Source organism: Moschus berezovskii, chromosome 11, assembly GCF_049115385.1.
Source record: "Moschus berezovskii isolate FMDL1 chromosome 11, NW_MosBer_1.0, whole genome shotgun sequence".
Taxonomy (NCBI): domain Eukaryota; kingdom Metazoa; phylum Chordata; class Mammalia; order Artiodactyla; family Moschidae; genus Moschus; species Moschus berezovskii.
In genome coordinates this window covers 57353630-57378933 of record NC_142470.1, presented here as the reverse complement: position 1 = coordinate 57378933, position 25304 = coordinate 57353630, and the positions used below count along the sequence as shown (strand labels likewise).

Below are 25304 nucleotides of genomic sequence, written 5' to 3'. Positions count from 1 at the left end.
CCGCCATGCTCCTCCGTTCATGGGATTCTCCAGGCAAGAATACTGGAGTAGGGAGCCATTTCCTTCTCTAGGGGATCTTCCTGACCCAGGGATCAACCTGGGTCTCTTGCTTTGCAGGCATTTGAGCCATCTTTACCATCTGAGCCACCAGGGAAGCCCAGTAGCTTTATCCTAAAGTGAAAAGTTCCTCTGTACTTGGGCAGGAGTGACCTGCTCTTTTGTGAGAGCACTACAGGCTCTTCTAAGAATTGCAATCCAGCCCCACAAGGTGGAGGAATGTCACCGTGGGCCCAGATCTCATGCATTGGGCTCTTAATCTGGTCTAGAAATGGAAGGACCTAGGGCCATGAGACTGACATGTACACTGGGCCTTTCATATTCATGTAAAGAGGAAGGAAGCCCTGATGGATGAGGAAGTCCTGGGCTCTGATTCTGCCCAACCCCTCTCTGCCCCTTCATGCTGGGCCCAACTCCTTACAAATGGGAAGCTGCCTATCACATGGGGGAGGGGGAGTAGGCTTAAGATGTGAGGGTTAAACCCACTGCTTTCACATCAGAGTTTAAATTACCAACAGAAAGAAAGAACTCAAACACTTTATTCTAGGTTATAAAAGAAATAAAAGCCTCACTTGCTGCGTTTACACCAGATCACAAGTAAACCCCTTTTGCTTATTTGTAAGTTATGCAGAATTTTCTCCCCATTAGGGAAAGATCTCTGGTCTGGTTCTTTTTCAGCACAGAGGTGGCATGTTTTCACTCATTTAGCTGGCAGAGCAAAGCCGATCCTTTGGCAATCCAGTAATCTTTGGACCGCTTGGAGGGTAAGAGGACGGTCACCACAAAGTTGGTTGAATGACCTAGTTAAGGATACAAGGGAAAAAGTTTTGTTAAAGAACAACCCCTTAATATAAAAATCATGGTACCAGGAGTCAAGACATCTGGGTTCCAGACCTGTCTGTGCCTCTAAAGAGGCAACAATCCTCTGTGGATTTCAGTTTTATACTTCATAAAATGAAGATGTTAGAACAAATGATCCTTTAGGACCTGTTCAGTTTAGACCTTGTATAACCTTAGAAACTATGTTTCAATCTCCCTGCAGTCTGTCTCGGAGCATTACACTAGGATTGAGGCCTGAGCTTTTAGTGAGACTCAGGGGATGTGGTTGGTAGGTTAGGCATCCATCCATTTGTCCATCTGCTTGTCTGTGCATCCATCCGTCCATCTGTCCATCTGCTTGTCCATCCATCCGTCCATCCATCCATCTATCCGTTTGTCCATCCATCGATCCATCCATCCATCCATCCATTTGTCCATCTGCTTGTCTGTCCATCCACCCATCCATCTATCCATCTGCCCATCCATCCAATTGGAAATATGCTTGTCTCCCTCCAGCCATCCATCCATTTCTCCATTCACCCATCCATGTGTCCATCTTCTTGTCTCCGTCCATCCATCCATCCACCCTTTGTTCCACCCAGCAGGTAGGCACTGGGGTCCTGAGTCACAGGTAGTTTGTCCTCAGCTCTGAGACATCTGAAGTAAGAGATCAGTTTTGCAGTTTCTCCATCGTGGGCCTGTGTGAGGGGATCAAGACCAGGATGAGAAGAAGAGAGCCTGGCCCTCAAGATGGGAGCTGCTATTTCTGGTATTCACAGCAAACTTCATCTGCCTGGAAGCTGGGGAAACTGGGGGTGTCCCCAGCAGAGAATGCCTACATCACCCCCTCCTTGTCTTTGTATGTCATTTTCTGCATGTGCCTTGGTGAGTGCTTGAGTAACATTTTATAGCAATATTACAGTAGATATATGTATAGTAACCATTTGTTTGATTTGAGATACAAATAAGGGCCACAGCTTGCAGCAGTGATGTGCCTCTTGGATCTCTTTCAATTGGTAGTTTCCCTCTGTGTTTCCTTTGCCACTCCTTTGTAATATATTTGTTGGAACAACCAGGCTATTTGTCCCATAAGGTTTCCTGGAGTCTGGCTTTTGCTGACAGTGTCCCTTTGGTGATTTTACACATGTTCCCCTATCCCTATAAGAGTGGCTAGATCTAGAGGCGTGATCACATTGAGGATTGAGGTTTTTTGGCAAGAGTACTTCCTAAGTGGTGTGCACTGCCATCAGGAAATGCCTCGTGCCTGGTTATCTTTCTTTGAAAGGAATGTCCACAGAAGCTAATTATTACTTGTTGTTCAGTCACCAAATTATGTCTGACTCCTTTATGACCCTATGGTCTGTAGCCTATCATGCTCCTCTGTCCATGGAATTCTCTAGGCAAGAATACTAGAGTGGGTTGCCATTCCCTTCTCCAGGGGATCTTCTCATCTCCTTCATTGGCATGTGATTTTTTTTACCAGTGAGCCACCAGGGAAGCTCAATTACTACTTAGAGCCATTATTTCATTTAGGTTAATAATTTTAAATTTTAATGGTGATTAAGTCCATCTGTGATTTAGTTTTTATAGTGATATGAGATAAGGATCTTAGTTTGGCATAACCAGTTGTCCCAAGATCATTTATGGAATAATCTCCCTCTTCCTGACCAATTTTAAATGATGCTGCTATTATATATCAGGTTCCCCATATACACAGTATGTTTCTGGGCTGTCTGTCCAGTATGAAGTTTGATCTGTTCATTGAGTCTTGTGCCAGTGCATTGTCATATTAATTACTACTTTTGCCTCTTCCTGAAAACCACAGAGTTCCTGTTGGAATTTTAGCCAGTAATAAATAAGAGGAGATATGACTCTGTTAAAAAATGGACAAAAGATTGGAACAGACACTTCATCTAAGAAGGTATAAATAAGCACCAGAAAAGATGGTTACTGTCACTAGTCATTAGGGAAATGAAAATTAGATACCACTATATTCTATTATATATCTATCATCAAGCTATCTGTCATCTATCATCTAAAATTAAAAGGACTGATCATACTAAGTGGTGGTGAGGATCTGGAAGATCTAGAACCTCCATATACTGCTGGTGGGGATGTTAAGTGCCGTGGTTGCTTTGGAAAACATTTTGGCTGTATCTTAAAACATTAAACATATACCTACTGCATGAATCATCATTCCATTCCTAGATACTTATCCAAGATAAATAAAGCATCAGTTAGTTCAGTTCAGTCACTCAGTCGTGTCCGACTCTTTGCGACCCCATGAATCACAGCACACCAGGCCTCCCTGTCCATCACCAACTCCCGGAGTTCACGCAGACTCATGTCCATCTAGTCGGTGATGCCATCCAGCCATCTCATTCTCTGTCGTCCCCTTCTCCTCCTGCCCCCAATCCCTAAAGCATATATCCCTACAAAAACTTATAAATACCACATTAGTTTAAAAAATTCTTTTGAATAATGTGTGTTTTAGACTTGTCATGGGAGTGGTAGATCATGTGACATGAGTGGCTACCTTAGTTTTATTCTGTACCTTGCCCTGAGAGGACATCCTTTAACTGAGAAAAATAAATAGTATCTATACATCCTCCATTAAAATTAAACAACTGCTTTAGTTCTTTTTGCCCTGCTCCCCCATCTCATATTTCTGTCATTTGGAAATTTAGTTCCAAGTTATTATAAATTTATTTTTATCATCAAACTATTAAAGATTTAACTCTGTGTGTGAGTTTTAAATAGAGGATTGAAGTGAAGTGAAGTGAAAGTTGCACAGTTGTGGCCGACTCTTTGCGACCTCATGGACTATACAGTCCATGGGATTCTCCAGGCCAGAATACTGGGGTGGGTTCCAGAGATCTTCCCAACCCAGGGATTGAACCCAGGTCTCCCACATGGCAGGCAGATTCTTTACTCGCTGAGCCCGATTAGTAGAGACTAATATAGAGACTTTGTATGTTCAAGACAGTTGTTATTACAACTTTCCTTTCAGATGATAATCTGGTTGCATTTGCCATTCTAGTTTAAGGTTGTTTACCTTCAACACTTTGAAGAGGTGTCTCTTTTATCTTTTTATATGCACTATGGATAATGAGACATGTCTGAAGTCAATCTGATTCTCATTTTCTGGAATTTTATTTCCAGCCTATTAATACATTGTATCTCTTTGAGAATTTTCTTTCTGATAATCATTAGCATCACTTTTATATATCTAGGTTTCTTTTAAAATTTGATGGTTTATTGGCTTGTATATTTAAAAAATTTACCTCTTCTACTTTGCGAGCTCTCTTAACCTGAGGACTCAAGTGTTTCTTCGGTTCTGGAAAATTATCAGCCACTTTTTCAAATATTATTGCTCTTCCATTTTTCTCTCTTTTCTCTTTCCAGATTACCTACTAGATAAATGTTGGAAATTTTGACTCTTTCCACAGCGTTACGTTAAGAAACAATTGCTTTGAGCTGTATTTTTAGGGGTTTCCTCAGTGCATTCTCTTGGCTCACTCTTTAGCTATCTGCATTCAGTCTTTCAGCTTATCTGTTGATAATGGCTTTTTAAAGGTCTGGTTCCTTTTTTTCAGGGCTGTATCTCAGTTTCAGGACTACTAAGATTTCCCCTTTTGTACCATGGCATTCATTTATTTATTTTAAAATCTCTTTTTATGCTGAGTCTCAATGTTTTAGTGTGTACTCAGTCCATCATTTTGAAATGAGGAGACGTTGCTTAATAAACTATTTTTGACTCATTACTACCACCAGACTAATAGAAGCAAGCATTGGTTTTATAATATTAATCTAAACTCAGCATTAAAATGAATAGAGTTTACAGCATTGATAAATTGGTATGTTATAAGTGGCCTTATTTTAAGCCTGGCTTGCTTTTGAATTGTGGTGCTGGAGAAGACTCTTGAGAGTCCCTTGTACTGCAAGGAGATCCAACCAGTCCATTCTAAAGGAGATCAATCCTGGGTGTTCATTGGAAGGTCTGATGCTAAAGCTGAAACTGCAATACTTTGGCCACCTCATGCGACGAGTTGACTCACTGGAAAAGACTCTGATGCTGGGAAAGGTTGGGGGAGGGAGGAGAAGGGGACGACAGAGAATGAGATGGCTGGATGGCATCACTGACTCTATGGACTTGAGTTTGAGTGAACTCCGGGAGTTGGTGATGGACAGGGAGGGCTGGAGTGCTGTGATTCATGGGGTCGCAGAGAATCAGACACGACTGAGTGACTGAACCGAACCGAACTGAACCGAATTGACCCAAGATCACCATTTGTACATTACAACAAAGCATTTGGTTTTGGTTGTAGTCTGCATTTAGTCATTATTTCTATGCCGATATAAGAATGTCCTTACCTGTGGTTGAGAGGGTTCCTGCTCGAGCCCCTGTCTTATAAAGTGGGGAGTGGTAGAGTGTTGGGCTTGGCTCATAATTTTGTCGTGGTTCAAAATGCACCACAGGCAGCATTGGATTCATCTGTCCGGGCAGCGCGTCTTCTATCACCATGTCCTTATTATCCCATCGAGAAGCATCCATGAACATCCCATGGACAAGAACACCATCCTCAGGAGAGGGCAACTGAAAGATACGCAGATGTTCAGAGGTGGGAAGAGCAGGAGGGGTCACCATCTTGGGCCCCCTCCTAGCCCCACATCCTCAGTCGGTTCAAAGAACTATTCTAGAGATTCTCTTATCCCTCGCATCTTAGAGAGGAAAATGCCAAGGCTCCAAAAGGTGAAATAATTTGCTTTTCAGTTTGTCACCAAATCTTATACTGTTCACACTCCACGAGGCTGTCTGATACATGGTACCCCAGGGAAACCCACGGATGGGCTTCAGCCTCTGATAGCATGATGTTAGGATTTTCCCCTTCTCATGGGAAGTGGCCAAGAGGGCTATGATTATCATCTGTTATTTTTAGCAAATTCTTTCAAGATCTGAGTGCTCTTCCAGAAGATAGATTATGTATCTGTGACAATATTTGCAGAATGCTTATGGAAAAATTTTTAAAAGAAAGTTTGTGAGAGAAAGAGACAGTGACAGAGACCTTATCCCTCAATGTCCTGTGATCAGATGTCATCACTAGTGTCTACTTTCTGCCTGGTGTGAGCTTTCTGTATCCTTCCTCAAACACTGAGTGAATCTTGCCAGGCCTGGGGCCCTAGATCTTTTTACAATTGGAGCTTCACACCTGCAGACAGAGGACTAAGCAGTGTGGTCGTAAGTGGTATGTTTTATAGTGAATCAAAGGATGATAAGCTCTTTTTGGTTGGACTTTACTTTCTAGCATCTTGCAGTTTGTCCCATGGGTACAGCGTGGTGCAGTGGGCCTTCCTGTTATCGGGGCTGCCATATTCACTTGTGCAGGTTTGCCTGAGCAGAGGCTGAAACCATCCTGCCATGCACTTGTCAGGCTGTGTGTAAGTATCATTTGCACACACCTCCAAGAGGGGTGCCTTTTCCTAAATGGCATGAAGGCAGCACTGGGCTGACAGTGGCCCTGTTGTTGGTAACAGAACTCAAGTTGTCTAACAATCTCTTGCTGTGTTTTCCGGGAGGACCAAGAGACGGGCTGACTATACAATCTGCAGTCTCCACAGAAGGCATAGATTCCCAGACATTGCTATGGCTCACTGTACATGACCCATGTGGACACGTGTGTGTACTGGTGCGGCTGGAGGGTGGAGACACCAGGAGTTACTGTGAACTTCTGTCTGTCAGTTGGCCTATGTGGCAGATACAGCGTGCCAGGCACAGAGCAGGGCCAATATCCAGGATGGCCTGGATGAAGGCCTTTATGTGGGTATTGTCCTGCCCTCCTGCAGACTCATTATTCCTGACCTGGGCCTGTGACACTCTCCTGACTGAGAAGGGTCTCAAAATAACAGCAGGTGCATTTCTAAATTGATTTCTTCCCTACTTTTACATGCTAATACTTTAAGATAAAAAAATTTTGATGCTAGATCAAATGTTCTTAAAGACATAAACTCTTTCATTGTCATTTTAAGATACAGGCAATTAAGAGGCATGGGGAATTACAATATTTTGTAGAGTAATCCATGAATATGGGATCAATCTTGTGCATTTTTGCTAATCAGAGCAAAGACTAGATCAAACAGATCTGAGTGGGGTGGATACTGATTAAATTACCCAGGAGAAATTCCTATTAATACTATGATAGTTTAAGGAAAGTCACTAAAAGTCACTTACCCCATCTACACTCACCAGCTAATGAACACATTCTTAGCAAAAGCAATCTGGAACAGATCTTTGATGTCATAGCATACATAGAAAATGACATTTATAAGCCCCACTGGGATGGACAGGTGCTGTGGAGGTTCCCCTGCCCCATTAATATCTCAGCACATTGGAGGCATGCAGCCTGGGCTGCAGTTGAGTCTCAGCCCTGGCTGTATGCTGGATGCACCCAGGGAGCTTTAACAAGTAGATCACTGATGTCATTGGGGTGATTCTGATGCAACTTGATGTGGTCTGGGCATCAGGAAGTTTTTAAAGCTCCAAAGATGCTTCTAACCTGCAATCCAGGTTGAGATATTCTAGAGTAGGGGTTCTCAAACTTGAGGGGCTAAGAACCCCCTGGAGGACTTATTAAAATACAGATTTCTGGATCCCAGTCCAGAGTTTCTGATTCTGTCTGGAATTGGTCCTTGGGACCCATAAATAAATGCTAATTTACTTTACTCTTTTAAAAAAAATTTAAGTATGCTGTGTTCGTTTCAGGTACAGCAATTCAGTTATACATATATATATATATATATATATGTACACGTGTGTATCTACTTGTATATGTGTATGTGTTAGTTATATTAGTGTATAACTAATAATAGTTATGTACTGTGAGTGCATTACATGGTGGTCACGTGACACCTGTGGTTTCATTGACAATGCACTACAACTCTGAAGTTGGTGGTACGAGCCTTATTTTGCAAATGTGAACACTGAGGTGCAGACATGTTAATCATTGCTCTAGCACACACAGCTGGGGAGGGCAAGGCAGAATTTACCCAGGCCTGCCTGAGGCTGAAACTCTGGTTTTCAACCTCTTGCTACATCGCCTCCTCTGGTGGCTCAGCAGTAACGAATTCTCCTGCCAATGTGGGAGACATGGGTTCAGTCCCTGGGTTGGGAATATCCCCTGGAGAAGGGAATGGCAACCCACTCCAGTATTCTTGCCTGGAGAATCCCATGGACCGAGGAGCCTGGCAGGCTACAGTCCATGGGGTTGCACAGATTCAGACACGACTTAGTGACTAGACAACAAATATTGCCTCCACATGAAGGAGAAAGTTACTGTAAGTATCTAAAGAAATAAGCAGTATTGATGTAAAATATATTTGTACAGATCAGACTAATTTAGGTGGTTGCCATCCAGTCACTGGTAATTGGGAGCTTGTCTTGGGAGTCTGACACGACTGAAGTGACTTAGTAGACATGCATGCACGCATGCTTGGAGGTGTATACCCATCCTGCCCTCTCCCACTCCTGCAAATGAAAAGTGGAAGGGGTGAGGGAGGGAAGACTGCTCGAGATCCTGATGACAGTAGATAGAAGCTGCTGTGCTCTAACAACGGTCAGGGGGACAGTACCTCTGTGTCCATGGGCAGTTCTTGTCCAAACTGCACTGTCTTGGCAGCTTCTATGACTGTGGCTTGATCCCTATAGACAGGAACCACGTTGTACTTGAAGCTCAGCTCATCTATAGGCAAATTGTATTTCCGAGCATGATTTTGAAGAGTTCCTGTAAATACGAAAGCCAGAAAGCTGAGTTGATATTATCCAAACATAGCTTCCATTTGCCTGGACCAGGATGCTCTAGTATTAAAGAGCTTCCTCTCCATCCAGAAAACCTAACCGTTAACATCTTACTCTGAATTACTGAGAGGGATGGAGTCAAAGCACATATGAATTTTGGTCCTAGTGGGAAAGAGAGGGAGGGACAAGTCTAAAGTGCACTGCTCTGCCAATGGGGGAGACAAGCCAGCAAGGGTGTTTCAGAGCCCAATCTTCCTGATTTTAACATCTTGCTTAGCTTTTCCTGTATGGGCTGTTTCTGGGCTGTGTATAAGGGACTCAAGATGAGACAGATTAAGAGCTGGGTTAATTAGCATCTAGGGCTTCCCTGGTGGCTCAGTGGTAAAGAATCCACCTGCCAATGCAGGAGATGCAGGAGATGTGAGTTCAATCCCTGGGTCATGAAGATCTCCTGGAGAAGGAAATGGCAACCCATTCCAGTACTCTTGCCTGGGAAATCCCATGAACAGAGGTGCCTGGCAGACTATAGTCCATTGGTTGCAAAGATTTGGACATGACTTGCAGACTAAAGAACAACAAAATTAGCATCTAGGAGCCCAGAGGCCTTAGTGCCCTCTGGGGCTCTATGGCCAGAATCCCTGAGGACCACTGGAGGGGCAACAAAATAATTTTTGGAGAGAAGGAAGCTGCTCAGAGTTGGAGCCAAAGAAATTGGAGAGCAGGTGGTGTCCTGAGCATGGGTCCCATGGGGACTTAAGGCAGCTGTGTGCGTTCTCAGGGAAGGAGCATTTAGTCTTGTAAACTGAGAGCAGTGGGGATTAAGTTGTTGGGGGAATGCCTGCTATTTCTGCCATCCTTTTCCTCTGCAAGCGAGGAAGAGCAGGGCCTTGTTGGACTGCTGTATAATCAATTCCCCTTGGTTTAGGCCATCAGCAGTCATGCCATTTTCCCAGTTCCCAGAAACCCAGCACAACTCATCACACACTCATTGATTTTTTCCTATGGGGATTTTTCTAGGGAAAGCAGTGATACCTGTTAGAAATCCTTGAGGAAAGAAGAAACCGGAGATCCAGAAGGACTTAGGCTGTCCTCTTTTGAGCCACAGCTAAAGGAGAAACATTATACTATAATGTACTTTTTTTTTCTGAGATAGCAACTGTCATTTAAATCAGAGTTATATTTCAGAGGGTTTCTTAGGAGGCAGAATCTAAACCAACGATGAGTTATTACCAGGCCCATTCTTACTGCCTGCCCTGTCCCCCTTCCTCACCTACCAGGCTGACCATAAACCCAGAACCTGGTTATTATGGAGGTTCTAGAAGCGGGAGATAACAGCAAGGTCATGCCTGGCCACTTGGACCCATGTCAGATTGGTTCTGTACCTCATGATGGGGGTCCCATGAACGAGATCTGAAACCCAAGGATGGCCTGGAATTAAAATGAAAAGTGGGGATAAGGGCACAGGGCAGACTACACTATAATCAGTGCAAGAGTTTCAAAGTGATGCAATTCCAGAAGTTTCTGTTTCTTTGGATTCAGATGATCCCTCAATGGTTGTCAGTATTTCAGTTAGCGAGGACTTCCTAAGGACCCCAGGGCCAACCATGTCATCAGATTGATCAGACCCCAAAGAAGTAAATTTTCTTACGTCCACAAATGCAGTCCTCAGAATAAGGTCTTTGACCCAAGATCCTAGTGGCTTCAGGGATGGGTAGGCGGTATTGGACCATAGAGTGGGAACCTGGTTGTTGAGGAAACTGTTATACACCTTTTCCATTTCTTCAGACATCACCACCAATCCAGCAATGGCTTTGTTGAGTGTATCTAGAGAGGTCTGAAAGAACAAGAAAGGATTGGTGCCCTTCACAGATGGTGTTATCAGGTGGGAATAACCTTCATTCATGGTGGCAGGTGTTGCCTTGGGCTGAAGGGCCTGCTTGGTGGCTTGTGCCCTCTCTGAAGACCCTCTGGTGGGTCAGACTTTCCAATCTTCATGCAGTTTTTACAACCTGTGATATAGACGTGTAAGACCTCGGAGTGGGGATGGTTTAGGCAGTTAGCAGCATGATACAGTGAAGTGGACGGAGAAGGGAAGGTGGAGAAATATCCCCCAAGCATTTTGAGAAATGCCACTGTCCAGCTCTCCTCCAGGCTGAAGGAAGAATGAGCCTTACGGTTAGTGATCTGGGAACCACGGAGGGGGTTGGGGACATGGGAAATACCTCCAACTCTACCCAGAGGGTGCCTGCAGCCCCAGCAGTTATAGCAGGAAGGGGAGATTCTTAGATGAAACCAATCTTTCAGTTGATACCAGAGAGCTTCCTTATACTGGATATACTTCTTTAAAGGTACACTCCTTATCCTCCCCTCATCTCAACAAAAGACAGAGGCTGGCAGCAGTCCTGGGAGACACTGGGACAGCAGCAGCCATGGGAAGTATAAAGCAATATCTGCAACCAGGCTAAAGGTAAAGGCAGGGTGTGTAGATTTGTATAGGGATTTCCCAGTGGCTCAGCAGTAAAGACCCTGCCTGCCAATGCAGGAGATGTGGGTTCAATCTCTGGTCTGTAAGATCCCCCAGAGAAGGAAATGGCAACCTACTCCAGTATTCTTGCCTGGGAAGTCCCATGGACAGAGGAGCCTGGCAGGCTATAGTCCATGGGGTTTCAAAAGAGTCAGACACGACTTCTTGACTAAACAACAACAACAACATATGGCTCTCGTGGGTTCCAATTTTGTGAAAACTGCTGCCATATATGGGGGAGATATTACAGGAAGACATTAGAGGGCAAATTTATGTTGATGAAAGTGTCTGATTCTTTGAGAACCCATGGGCCGTAGCCCGCCAGGCTCCTCTTGTCTGTGGGATTCTCCAGGCTAGAATACTGGAGTGGGTTGCCATGCCTTGCTCTAGGGGATTGTCCTGATCTAGGGATCGAAACAACATCTCTTCCATCTCCTGCATTGGCAGGCGGGTTCTTTACCATTAGTGCCACCTAGGAAGCCCAGGTCCACATACAAATAGTTCTAGAGACAAGGTGACATGTGGATAAGACAGGGCTAGTCATCCTTCTATTCCTTCATGGAGTTTTTCCCCTCCTCCCATCTCTTCTCACAAGAGGCAGTGCTAGAAAAGAGGAGTTTTAAGTAGATACGCCCTTAGGGTCTGAGGAACCATATGCAGCAGAGCAGAGGAAAAGGGCCTTTCAGTTCAGTTCAGTTCAGTCACTCAGTCGTGTCTGACTCTCTGCGACCCCATGAATCACAGCACGCCAGGCCTCCCTGTCCATCACCAACTCCCGGAGTTCACTCAAACTCATGTCCATCGAGTCAGTGATGCCATCCAGCCATCTCTTTCTCTGTCGTCCTCGTCTCCTCCCACCCCCAATCCCTCCCAGCATCAGACTCTTTTCCAGTGAGTCAACACGTCGCATGAGGTGGCCAAAGTATTGGAGGTTCAGCTTTAGCATCAGTCCTTCCAATGAACACCCAGGATTGATCTCCTCCAGAATGGACTGGTTGGATCTCCTTGCCGTCCAAGGGACTCTCAAGAGTCTTCTCCAGCACCACAGTTCAAAAGCATTGATTCTTCGGCGATCAGCTTTCTTCACAGTCCAACTCTCACATCCATACATGACCACGGGAAAAACCATACCCTTGACTAGACGGACCTTTGTTGGCAAAGTAATGTCTCTGCTTTTTAATATGCTATCTAGGTTGGTCATGCCAGGCCAAAACACCATTCAACCTTAGACACCAAAAATGGAAGAAGGTAGCAGAAGATGTATCTAAGATGTGTGGAAAACACTTGCGTCAGATTGCTGCAGGTACCAGGACGCCAGTGCTGTCTAGATCAGTGGAAAGTAGACAGAGGTCACATTGCCGCCAGTTCTCCCAGAGGCAGCGACTGACAAGCAGTCATGTTCAGTGAGTAGAAATGACTTCAGATCTTTCTCCCTTATATCTAGAAGCCTACATCCCTGAGGGACCTCATCTCTCCCAGGACCTGTCTGGTCTCACGGTCCCATACCATCAGGAGGCCAGTGAGCTCACCAAGATGGCAGCCCAAAACCCTGGATGCTCCCACCCTCCCTTGGACTTTCTTGTTGCCACCACAGTGCAACCTTGCTGTTCGCTGGGTGAAGTGAAGGTGAGGCTGAGACACAGCCAGGGCCAGGCAGGAGTGGGCAGGGGTCAGGATGAGGGAGCTCTCTGGTGCAGGCCCAGCACCCCATGGTGGCTACTACCCTCTCTCTAATGGGAGTGCTCAGCTCTGACTCCTGGTTGCCTTGAAGCCTGCTTCTCCCTGGGCTCCTCTTTCTTCTGCTTTTATTAGGTGATTCCTTCCATTAGTGGTGGACACTATTGTTTGACCAGAAGGGATCACTTTGTTCCTGAGAGCCACATTAGTTCACTTGCATGTTCAAATATTCATGAAAGATTTAGGATGTGTCAGGCACTGGGGAAACAGAAATGGAACTGTTAGTCACTCAGTTGTGTCTGACTCTTTGTGACCCCGTGGACTGTAGTTTGTCAGGCTCTTCTGTCCATGGAATTCACTAGTCAAGAATACTAGAGTGGGTAGCCATTCCCTTCTCCAGGGGATCATCCCAATCCAGGGATCAAACCTAGGTCTCTTGCATTGCAAGCAGATTATTTACCATCTGAGCCACCCAGGAAGCCCCCAAACAGATATGAATTATGTATTAATACCAGTCTCTTTGTCTTCAAGTTCATTGTCTGCTGGGGGAGCCATACTCATGGAGGAGTAATTACAAAGCAAGGTGGTATGTTGTACACAAATACAGTGAAGGACACAAACACCTGAGAAGAGGGCCCTGTCATCTGGTGGTGGAGGGAAGGACAGGTATTCCAGGAAGACTTTATGAGGAAGTGACATTTGGACTCATCCATCCTTAAATGGGTGACCATGCATGAGGTGGAAGAGGCCAGAGCTGAGCAGCATTCATCTCTTCTTCCTTTGAACAATCCGCTTGCCAAGCAGATGTGGGTTCACTCCCTAGGTTGGGAAGATCCCCTGGAGAAGGAAATGGCAACCCACTCCAGTATTCTTGCCTGGGAAATCCCACGGACAGAGGAGCCTGGCAGGCTACAGTCCATGGGGTCGCAAAAAAGTCGGCCATGACTGAACGACTAAATAACAACCACAACCACATTAGTTTTAGCTGGGCACAGAACAGTCCAACACAGAGACTACATTTCCCAGGAATACTTGCAGCTGTAGTGCTGCCATGTGATCAAGTTTTGGCTAAAGGGATATAAGAAAAAATGATGTATGCCACTTCCATATGACATTTTTATGAGGAAGCTGCTCTCCCTCGGCTTTCTTTCCCCTGTCTCAGTGGCTGGCAAAAGGGAACCCTTGGAACAGCCCCCTTAGTACCAAAGGTGGAAGTCATCCATTGAGGCTGGAAGAGCCAGCCATCCAGTGGGATTCCTGGTTAAACTCCCAAAGCAAGAGTAGCTACCTGTCTTAGGCAGGGCTTCCTCTGGGCTCTTCACAGAGAGAAGTGAATTCCAATCTTGTTTTGGTCACTGCATTTGGGAATCTTTATCACAGCAGTTTAATCTATACCCTGATTCACTCAATGTAGAAGGTGATGCCCCCTTGCTTACTTAACTTATATGCAAAAGTACATCATGTGAAAAGCCAGACTGGATGAAGCACAAGCTAGAATCAGGATTGTAGCGAGAAATATCAATAACCTCATATACGCAGATGACACCACCCTTATGGCAGAAAATGAAGAGGAACTAAAGAGCCTCTTGATGAAGGTGAAAGAGGAGAGTGAAAAAACTGGCTTAAAACTCAATATTAAAAAAACTAAGATCATGGCATCCGGTCACATCACTTCATGGCAAATAGATGGGGACACAATGGAAACAGTGAGAGACTTTATTTTCTTGGGCTCCAAAATCACTGCAGATGATGACTTCAGCCATGAAATGAAAAGATGCTTGCTCCTTGGAAGAAAAGATATGACAAACCTAGACTGCACAATAAAAAGCAGAGACATCGCTTTGCCGACAAAGGTCCGTCTCTTCAAATCTATGATTTTTCCAGTTGTCATGTATGCATGTGATAGTTGGACCATAACAAAAATTGAACGTCAAAGAATTGATGCTTTTGAAGTGTGGTGTTGGAGAAGACTCTTGAGAGTCCCTTGGAAAGCAAGGAAATCAAACCAGTCAATCGTAAAGGAAATCAGTCCTGAATATTCATTGGAAGGACTGATGCTGAAGCTCCCATACTTTGGCCACCTGATGTGAAGAACTGACTCATTGGAAAAGACCCTGATGCTGGGCAAAACTGAAGGCAGGAGGAGAATGGGATGACAGAGGATGAGATGGTTGGATGGCATCACCGACTCATTGGACATGAGTTTGAGCGGGCTTCGGGAGTTGGTGATGGACCGGGAAGCCTGGTGTGCTGCAGTCCATGGGGTCACAAAAAGTCGGACATGACTGAGTGACTGAATTGAAAAGGTGATAAGCTCTGACCTGACTAGCTGGCCTTCTGGTGCTGCTGTTTACCTAGTAGACCCAAGGTGAAGATGTCACGTATTCAACTGACCTAGTTTCCCCTCATCCCCATCCCACGAGCCTGGGTATTGTCAGACAACCAGAAACATTTGGAGACTTTTTCCTAATAGGGAATAGTCAGTCTTTAAAAGATCTACCCTAGTGCTTCCCTGGTGGGCCAGTGGTTAAGAATCTATCTGCCAATGCAGAGGACATGGGTTCAATCCCTATTCTGGGAAGATCCCACATGCCACAGGGAAACTAACCCTGTCAGATACAACTACTGAGCTTGTGCTCTAGAACCCAGGAACTGAAACTACTGAGCCCATGTGCCACAACTAATGAAGCCCATGTGTCGAGCCCATGCTCTACAAGAGAAGCTGTCGTGATGAGACGCCCATGCATTACAACTAGAGAAAGCCCACAAGCAGCAATAAAGACACAACACAGCCAAAAATATAAATAAAGTTAACTCACATTAAAAAAAAAAAATCTACCGTGGCTGTCCTCTCCAGTCTTATCACTGAACCTTAATCCTATGCCAGGTGTTTGGTTCCCTGCTTGGCAGTAAAACTTCCCATGTTACTGCTCAATAGTCATTCTCTGTTTTGCTTATTAAATTTATGCACAGAGAAACCAGGAAGTCCTGTAGCCATCATTACAAAGTCAAGGGCCTTTGGAAAGTATTCCTGAGCATAAGGCAAAAGTTTAAATAGTTATTCTCAAATTTTAGTTGCAGTAACATTGTGTGGGGGGTGTTCATTTAAAATTCACATTTGCAGGAATTACTCAAGAATCCTCACTCAGTAGGTCTGGAGTGGAATCAGGGAATTTATACTTGGAACACACAGCATAGTAGATCCTAATGCAGGTGTTTTATGGCCCATACTTAGAGAAACTTGGTTTTCATAGTCTTCACAAAGACTATGGTATTAAATGCTAACTAGACATTGGGCTTCCCAGGTGGTGCTAGTGGTAAAGAACCCTCCTCTCAATGCAGGTTAGACATAAGAGACATAGGTTCTATCCTTGGATCAGGAAGATCCCCTGGAGGAGGGCACAGCAACCTCCTCCAGGGTTCTTGCCTGGAGAATCTCATGGACAGAGGAGTCTGGTAGGTTACAGTCCATGGGGTCCCACAGACTAGAAGAGGACTGAAGTGACTTAGCATGTAAGCAGACTCTGGGAACAAGCACTGAATCTGAATCTCTCTTAGTTGAGTGCTTAGGTCCCTGCTCAAATTCCTAAAGTGTCAATCAAATTCTAAGGGTGCAAGTTAGGATAATGAAGGGTTTGTAATGCCCTGCAGTCATAAACCATTATTAGAGAAAGGGAACACAGACTAGTGAGAGGAGGGTGAATTAAGGTTTCGACAAGTTGGGCTTGACGGGTTGTTAGCACATCTACATGGAAATGTTCAAGCGATGGGAATGGAAACTTCACATTGTTATACACACTCCGCAATGCTTTGATCCCCAAGAGCAAGGATGGCAGTGAGCACTCATACGTGTATTAGCCTCAGCAGATTGTTAAACCGGTCCACTTCCTGTCCAAGAACAGTGGTCAAAGAGTTAAGGCGTCCTTGAGGATCCTTGACGAAAAGGCTCTCAGAGGCATTTTCCATCTCCAGAATTTCTGAAATACACATGGCAGATTCATCAGATGGATTATCATTGATTTCTCTCCTTATAACATTGCACTTATCTTAAGCTTTCTTAAAGCCAACTTTTCTTGTCCCTGGGCCCAGGTTGAATGGGAGTCAGGCTGTGCACACTTCAGGGGCAAGTGCTACATGGTAGACAAGGGACATCCCTGAGACCAGAGGTGCCAGGGGTCTCAAGTTGTCTCCTCTGCCTTGTGTGTACACAGGGTATGTAAGCCTCACTCGTCCCTGCACACCCATGTTGCATCTAGTCACTCGGTCTTATCTGACTCTTTTTGTGACCCCATGAACTTTAGCCCACCCGGCTCCTCTGTCCATGGGATTTTCTGGGCTAGATTACTGGAGTGGGGTGCCATTTCCTTCTCCAGGGCATCTTCCTGACCCAGGGATTGAACCCATGTCTCTGTGTCTCCTGGTCTGCACGCAGATTCTTTACCACTGAGCCGCTGGGAAGCCCTCCATGTTGCATCTAGGCATCTAGGAGAGGAAGGGCTGGGGGCAGGACACCCCCCGAGAGAGAAGAGACTTGGCATTTATCTTACTGTTGTTCAAAGGGGCTGACTGGATTCTGAAATGAGTCCATGGTTCAAACTGGATGAAAAGTTGTGCTCTTCTCTTTTCCTATAATCCACCCAGTGAGGGCTCATACAAGCTCTGAACAAAGAAGGACCTGCATTCTCCTGACATATCTGAGCAACGCGTGAGAAGATGAGTGGTTCTGAGCCATGTACATTAAGTCCCTTCTAACCACTCATTTTGGCTGCTGTAGAAAAGTCACACAGCAGTGTGGGTCAGTGCAAGCTCTTGGGTCCATAGGGCTGTGTTTACAGGGCCCTGCTCTTCTCCTTCTGTCTGTTCCCTTGGGCTATTCCGAACCTCAGTTCTCTTGTTGAGCCAAGTGTACCCCTGCCCCCTCAGTCTCAACAGATGGCATTGCTTATCATTTCACAGCAAAAGTACAAAGTTCATGAAGCATGGAGAGAAAAACCTCCTAGGTGTTAATGGAACTCTATGAAACAAGAACCTTGACTCTCCATTCATCTATTCATCCATCTACCCATCCGTCCATCCATCTTCATCCCTTTTTCTACTCAGTTCTCCATCTCGTGTTTATTAAAAAATGCTTTCTAAAATAACTCAATTGCTTTGATATCTATAGAACTCTCAAGAAGAGATTCTTTTGAGGGTCTGTTTTAGGAGGAACATAACTGGCATCTGAGGTCACATAGGTCTTTTTTGGGGGAGGCCTTTAGAGTATTGGTGGGACTTCGCTTATGGCTCGGATGGTAAAGAATCTGTCTGCAATGCAGGAGATCTGGGTTTGATCCCTGGGTCGGGAAGATCCCCTGGAGAAGGGAATGGCTACCCACTCCAGTATTCTTGCTTGGAGAATTCCACAGACAGAGGTTGCAGTGCATGGGGTCCCAAAAAGTTGGACACAGCTGAGCGACTTTCACTTCAAGAGTATTGGTAAAGCTTAGTGTGATTGCGTGCGTGTGTGCTCAGTTGTGGCCAATTCTTTGTGACCCCACAGACCATAGCCCACCAGACTCCTCTGAAATTGAGTTTTTCACACAAGAATACTGGAGTGAATTGCCATTTCTTACTCCAGGGGATCGTCCTGACCCAGGGATTGAACCCGAGTCTTCTGCACTGGCAGGTGGATTCCTGACCACTGCACCACCTGGGAGTGCTCCTATGATGTCATAAGAAATATGCATTTTGGTCTTTGTCTCCATCTTCTGGCCAGAGTGCCTAAAACCCTTATAATTATAGATAAGGGTGATAAAAGTGATAGGAGCATCTTTTATATAATTATTGGTTTTTGACCCCAACTCCTGAAATAGCTCTTGATCGATAAAGGTGAAAAGGGCATCTTTTATTATTGATAACAAGCCCCTTTCAACCACACCTGAGTTTATGTTAAGGGGGTGACTCTAGTACTGACCCTAAAGATGAGGGAATGGTTGTCAGGCAGACTAACCATGTGAGTAGAGATTTGGACACTCTAGCTTTACTCTCTGACCTCCTGGGAGAGGGGAGGGGCTGGAGGTTGAGTTACTCATTGAAGGCCAGTGATTTAACCAATCATGCCTATGTATGGAAGCTTCCATAAAAACCTAACTGAAGCGGTTTGGAGAGTTTCTGCCAGGAGGGTGGTGCACCCCGACTCCGCAGGGACAAAATCTCCTGTCCTTGGGACTCTTCTGGACCTTGTCTTATGTATCTCTTTATCTTGTTGCTTATCTTTATCCTTTATAATATCCTTTAAAATAATCTGGTAAAAGTAATTAACTGTTTCCCTGAGTCTTGTGAGCCAGTCTAGAAAATTACTGAACCCCAGAAGGGGCTTGTGGGAATCCTTGATCTATGGCTGTTTGGTCAGAAATAAAGGTCACAACCTGAGGATTTGCAGTTGACATTTAAAGTATGGACAGTCTTATGAGACTGAGCCCTTAACCTGTGGGATTTGTGCCAACTCTGGATAGTTAATGTCATAACTGAGCTGTAGGACATCCAGTTGGTGTCCAGAGAGTTGGAGAATTGCTTAATGTGGCGGGGGGTGGGTAACCCATACACCTGGTATCAGAGTATTGTGAACAGAGACAGAAGCACAGTTTACTTTTATAGTCACACATTTTTTTTTTCTGCCTCATCTTTCTTTTTCCTATAATGACATTTCCAACCATGAACAATAGATTAAGACATCTAAATCTATAGTCACTCTAAGAAAAGTGTGAAAGTGGATCTCTGTGATCATTCAGGAAGAGTCCTTAACTCACCAGAAAATGAAGTGAAATAATAAATTATTCTTCTCTACTTCTCACTTCCCAGGTGGCATTAGTGGTAAAGGGCCCACCTGCCAATGCAGGAGACATAAGAGATGCAGGTTTGATCCCTGAGTCAGGAAGATCCCCTGGAGGAGGGTATGGCAACCCACTCCAGTGTTCTTGCCTGGAGAATCCTATGGACAGAGGAGCCTGGTGGGCTACAGTCCATAGGGTCGCAAAGAGATGGACATGACTGAAATGACTTAGCATATATGCACGCACTTCGCTTGTTGGAGAAAAAAAGTGAGATGGATTCTAGAGCAGGGCTGTCCAATAGAATATTTTATGATGATGGAAATATTCTCCATCTGCATTGTCCAATATGGCAGCACTTAAAATGTAACTAGTGCAACAGAGGAAATGAATTTTAAAGTTTAAGTAGCCACATGTGGCTGGAGGCTACTCTCTTGGACAGTACAGGTCTAGAGACATTAGGAAGCTCAGGAAAAAGTCTGTTAAAAGTTATATTCGGCTGGAAACCAACTTGCTCTTCATGCTTCTGGCAGTTGAGATGTCAAGGGGCTGCAGGTTTCAGGGGCTGCAGGCTTCTAATCTATAAATAGAGGCCTCTACATTGAAAGAGCTCTCTCTCTACATAAGGAAAAAATTCTACATAATAAGCAGATTTGTACACCTGACTATCACTCAGCTTTCTGAGTTTATTCCTAAAAGCCCCATTACCCACATAAGCCAACAATTATTTACTACCTGGAACTCTGGTCCGGACAGAAGCAACAAGTTCTTGGACAATTTCATCATTGCTCTTTCCCTCTTCACCAGAAGAGGACCTTGGTTGAACCTCAAGTATAGTGTTGATCAAAGTGTTGGTCTCTTTGTACTATAATGGCAAGAAGAAACAGACTAGTGAGGACCCAAATTCTCAAAAACATAATTTTGCAGCCCATAGAGTTTATTACAGAAATAATAGCTGTGGCCAAAACCAGGGACATTTTATTTTTTTATGTTGAAGACAGAGTTGGTAAAATGCGCTCATTGGAAATGCGTATTATTTCATCTGTGGTGTTATAGTTAAACATTTCTGGTTGAACACTTTAATACAACTTCCATTTAATCATATTTTTAAAAATGGTTAAAATGATAAATTTTATGTTATATGTTTTACCACAATAAAAAATGGTTAAACAATTTTTGGCTAATTCTTTAAAAGGCAGTTATGAAAGTGAGAAAGAAAGAATGTGAATTCAGTTTTAGAACATACTTTTATTTAAATAGCATTATTTCAATTAAAAAAGTATTATAGAACATTATTAAAAATTTTGAAAATACAGAAAAGTAAAAAGAAAAATTATTCATGATTTTGGTTTTAAGAAATATTTATAACTTTAGTTTACCTGCCGCACTCCTGAATTAGCCATCTGATTACCAGGGAAGTCCCCACTGGCTCTTTCTAATGTGATTTATTTTTCCTTTGATTTTTTGATTAGAAGTTCCTATTCCAAGATCAGTTAAATATTGTTGATTTTTCTAGATTTTTCCTTTATTCAGAAACATGGTATCTTCTTATATATGTTTGTTGGAATCTCTTAGAGGTTTTCTTTATACTGGTCATAACACTCATCATTCACTTACCCCAAAAAAGAATTTAGAACCTAGAATTACAGATCTTGATTGTAAAAATTATATTTTACATGACAGTTCAGTTCAGTCACTCAGTCATGTCTGACTCTTTGCGACCCCATGAATCACAGCACGCCAGGCCTCCCTGTCCATCACCAACTCCTGGAGTTCACTCAACCTCATGTCCATCGAGTCGGTGATGCCATCCAGCCATCTCATCCTCTGTCGTCCCCTTCTCCTCCTGCCCCCAGTCCCTCCCAGCATCAGGGTCTTTTCCAATGAGTCAGCTCTATTCATGAGGTGGCCAAAGTACTGGAGTGTTAGCCTCAGCGTCAGTTCTTCCAATGAACACCCAGGATTGATCTCCTTTAGAATGGACTGGTTGGATCTCCTTGCAGTCCAAGGGGCTCTCAAGAGTCTTCTCCAACACCACAGTTCAAAAGCATCAATTCTTTGGCGCTCAGCTTTCTTCACAGTCCAACTCTCACATCCATACCTGACCACTGGAAAAATCATAGCCTTGACTACATGACAGATTTTTCAAACATTACTTTTGACATGTTCATTAGGTTCTAAACAACTGTGATGCTATTTACTTAATGCTATAGTTAAATAGTTTGATTTCCTTGCTCAGTGCCAACCATTTAATGGTGACTTTTCCGTTTTAGTTTGTGCTTCCCGGGTGTTGCTAGTGGTAAAGAATCCACCTGCCAGTGCAGAAAATGCAAGAGATGTGGGTTCGATTCCTAGGTTTGGAAGATCCCCTGGAGGAGGAAATAGCAAACCATTCCAGTACTCCTGCCTGGAGAATTCCATGGACAGAGAAGCCTGGTGGGCTATAGTCCACGGGGCCACAAAGTGTCGGACATGACTGAGCACATACACTGTTTTAGTTCTCAACTTTTTGGTTAGTCAAAAGTCTTGAAACATTCAGAACAGCCAGGCCCAGCTTTCTTTACTGGTCTCTAGTATGCACCTTTGTAAGTGTAGTTTGCTGAATTGAGGAAGGAATCATTAATATTTTTTGCATTAAGACTCTATTGATGAGACAGAATTATCTAACCTAAATCAACTAAAGCAAAAAGAAGGGATATGTTGGCATATATAGCTGGGAAGAAGAGAACTCAAGTCATGTGGGTTTCAGGCATGGATGGATCTAGCATTCTCTCTCCTGTTCACATCTGGTTGTTTCTCTCATTCTTTCCTGTGGCAGATCTTCATGTGGTAGGGAGAAGGGGTCAGGGTATCAGGGATAAGGGCACAGAATGCTGCAGATATGCAGCATCTTGGTCAGTCATTCCAGAGGAACGGCAGCCCTCTCCCAGTCCAGCATCTATATATCATGTCTCAGGAAAGGACTCTCATTCTCCTAGCATGGGCCATGGGCCAGCTCCTTGGACCAGGTCCAGTATCTGGGTGATGCTGTGATGCCTGGGTCACATGCCCACCTCTGTGAAGGCAAAGAGTGGTTGGAGGTTTTTACCAGAATCTAAGAGAATGAGGAAGTGGAAGTTGTCCCAAAGGAAAGAGGTAGGCATTGGGTGCGTATTGTGCCAGAACAATGAAGGAAGGGAGGCTGGACAGAAAAATATACCTGGGGCCTCACCACATGCCTACTGTCTCATTCTCAGTCATTCAGAACTGATGGAAAAAACAAAAAACTACATTCGCAGGTATACACTGCCAAGAACACTACTCCTCCCCAAAGTCCTGACTTCTCATTGAATGCAGCAAGTCTATCATTTCCACACTCTTCTCTCTCTTCTCTCACTTCCACGTTCACCCACTCTAGAGCAAACAGTCAGATGACTGAATATTAACACTAGGTTTGGCCACCTCTTTTTCCTCCTGCAAATAGAATCAGGAAAAATGAGATATTCCAACTCTTTACTGAATGTGCTGTGCTTAGTTGCTCAGTCGTGCCCAACTCTGCGACCTCATGGACTCTAGCTTAGGCTCCTCTGTCCATGGGGATTCTCCAGGCAGGAGTACTGGAGTGGGTTCCAATGCTTTCCTCCAGGGGATCTTCCCAACCCAGGAATCAAATCCAGGTCTCTCAAATTGCAGGCAGATTCTTTTACCATCTGAGCCACCGGGTAAGCCCTTCACTGAATCAGTTCAGTTCAGTCGCTCAGTCGTGTCCGACTCTCCGCGACCCCATGAATCACAGCACGCCAGGCCTCCCTGTCCATCACCAACTCCCGGAGTTCACTCAAACTCATGTCCATTGAGCTGGTGATGCCATCCAGCCATCTCATTCTCTGTCATCCCTGTCTCCTCCCGCCCCCAATCCCTCCCAGCATAAGAGTCTTTTCCAGTGAGTCAACTCGTCGCATGAGGTGGCCAAAGTATTGGAGTTTCAGCTTTAGCATCAGTCCTTCCAATGAACACCCAGGATTGATCTCCTTTAGAATGGACTGGTTGGATCTCCTTGCAATACAAGGGACTCTCAAGAGTCTTCTCCAACACCACAGTTCAAAAGCATCAATTCTTCGGCAATCACCTTTCTTCACAGTCCAACTCTCACATCCATACATGACCACGGGAAAAACCATAGCCTTGACTAGACGGACCTTTGTTGGCAAAGTAATGTCTCTGCTTTTTAATATGCTGTCTAGGTTGGTCATGACTTTCCTTCCAAGGAGTAAGTGTCTTTTAATTTCATGGCTGCAATCAGCATCTGCAGTGATTTTGGAGCCCCCAAAAATAAAGTCTGACACTGTTTCCACTGTTTTTCCACCTATTTCCCATGAAGTGATGGGACCAGATGCCATGATCTTTGTTTTCTGAATGTTGAGCTTCAAGCCAACCTTTTCACTCTCCTCTTTCACTTTCATCAAGAGGCTTTTGAGTTCCTTTTCACTTTCTGCCATAAGGGTGGTGTCATCTGCATATCTGAGGTTATTGATATTTCTCCCAGCAATCTTGATTCCAGCTTGTGCTTCTTCCAGCCCAGCGTTCCTCATGATGTACTCTGCATACAAGTTAAATAAGCAAGGTGACAATATACAACCTTGACGCACTCCTTTTCCTATTTGGAACCAGCCTGTTGTTCCATGTCCAGTTCTAACTGTTGCTTCCTGACCTGCATACAGGTTTCTCAAGAGGCAGGTCAGGTGGTCTGGTATTCCCATCTCTTTCAGTATTTTCCACAGTTTATTGCAATCCACACAGTCAAAGGCTTTGGCATAATCAATGAAGCAGAAATAGATGTTTTTCTGGAACTCTCTTGTTTTCTCCATGATCCAGCGGATGTTGGCAATTTGATCTCTGGTTCCTCTGCCTTTTGTAAAACCTGCTTGAACATCTGGAAGTTCATGGTTCACATATTGCTGAAGCCTGGATAGCAAACCAATGTTTAGGGCAGAGAGCATGACATAAGTTTTGGATCAATGAGAAGTTCCACAGTTGTTTTGTACACGTTCCTTGATATCTATGCTGATTTTACCCTCTAATTTGTCTCTTATTTGTAGAGACAAAATTTAAAGAAAGGTGATTCCCTTCAGCTTCATGAGGCCAACCTGGTCTCCAACATTTAGAGTATTCCAGGGCCCCGGGGACATACCTCTTTTCATGGTTTTGGTTCACCTAATGATTCCAGAACATGACGGGTAATAAAACTGGAAGGATATGGAAGGGACCAGTCATGGGGGAGTCTTGAGTGCCATGCTGAGGAGCTTCGACTACCCTTAAGTAATGGCGTGGCATCAGAGGGTCTTGGAAGAGTAAAATTAACCATTTTGCTCTTTGGACCTACTACTGTGGTCAGGTTGTTGTTATTCTGTTGCTAAGTCATGTCCAGTTCTGCAACCCCATGACCTGTAGCAAGCCAGACTCCTCTGTCCTCCACTATTTCCTGGAGTATGCTCAAATTCGTGTCCATTGAATTGGTGACACTATATAACCATCTCATCCTCTGCCGCTTCCTTATCTTTTTCCCTTCAATCTTTCCCAGCATCAGGGTCTTTTCCTGTGAGTCAGCTCTTCTCATCAGGTGACCAAAGTATTGGAGCTTCAGAAT

The 25304-nt window shown here is 44.3% G+C and overlaps 1 protein-coding gene across 1 annotated transcript in view; it reads right to left on the bottom strand.

Moving 5' to 3' along the window:
* Positions 1-578: 578 nt before the first annotated feature.
* The window catches only part of DNAH6 (dynein axonemal heavy chain 6), a 301941-nt gene continuing 277215 nt past the window's right edge, over positions 579-25304 (bottom strand). The window contains exons 70-76 of the mRNA XM_055400589.2: positions 20414-20543; positions 16719-16846; positions 10317-10502; positions 9701-9773; positions 8503-8654; positions 5251-5473; positions 579-857 (exon numbers count right to left, since the gene is read on the bottom strand). Of these exons, the coding sequence (XP_055256564.2) occupies positions 754-857; positions 5251-5473; positions 8503-8654; positions 9701-9773; positions 10317-10502; positions 16719-16846; positions 20414-20543 (996 nt within the window). The 3' untranslated portion in view covers positions 579-753. The remainder of the gene's footprint in view (positions 858-5250; positions 5474-8502; positions 8655-9700; positions 9774-10316; positions 10503-16718; positions 16847-20413; positions 20544-25304) is intronic.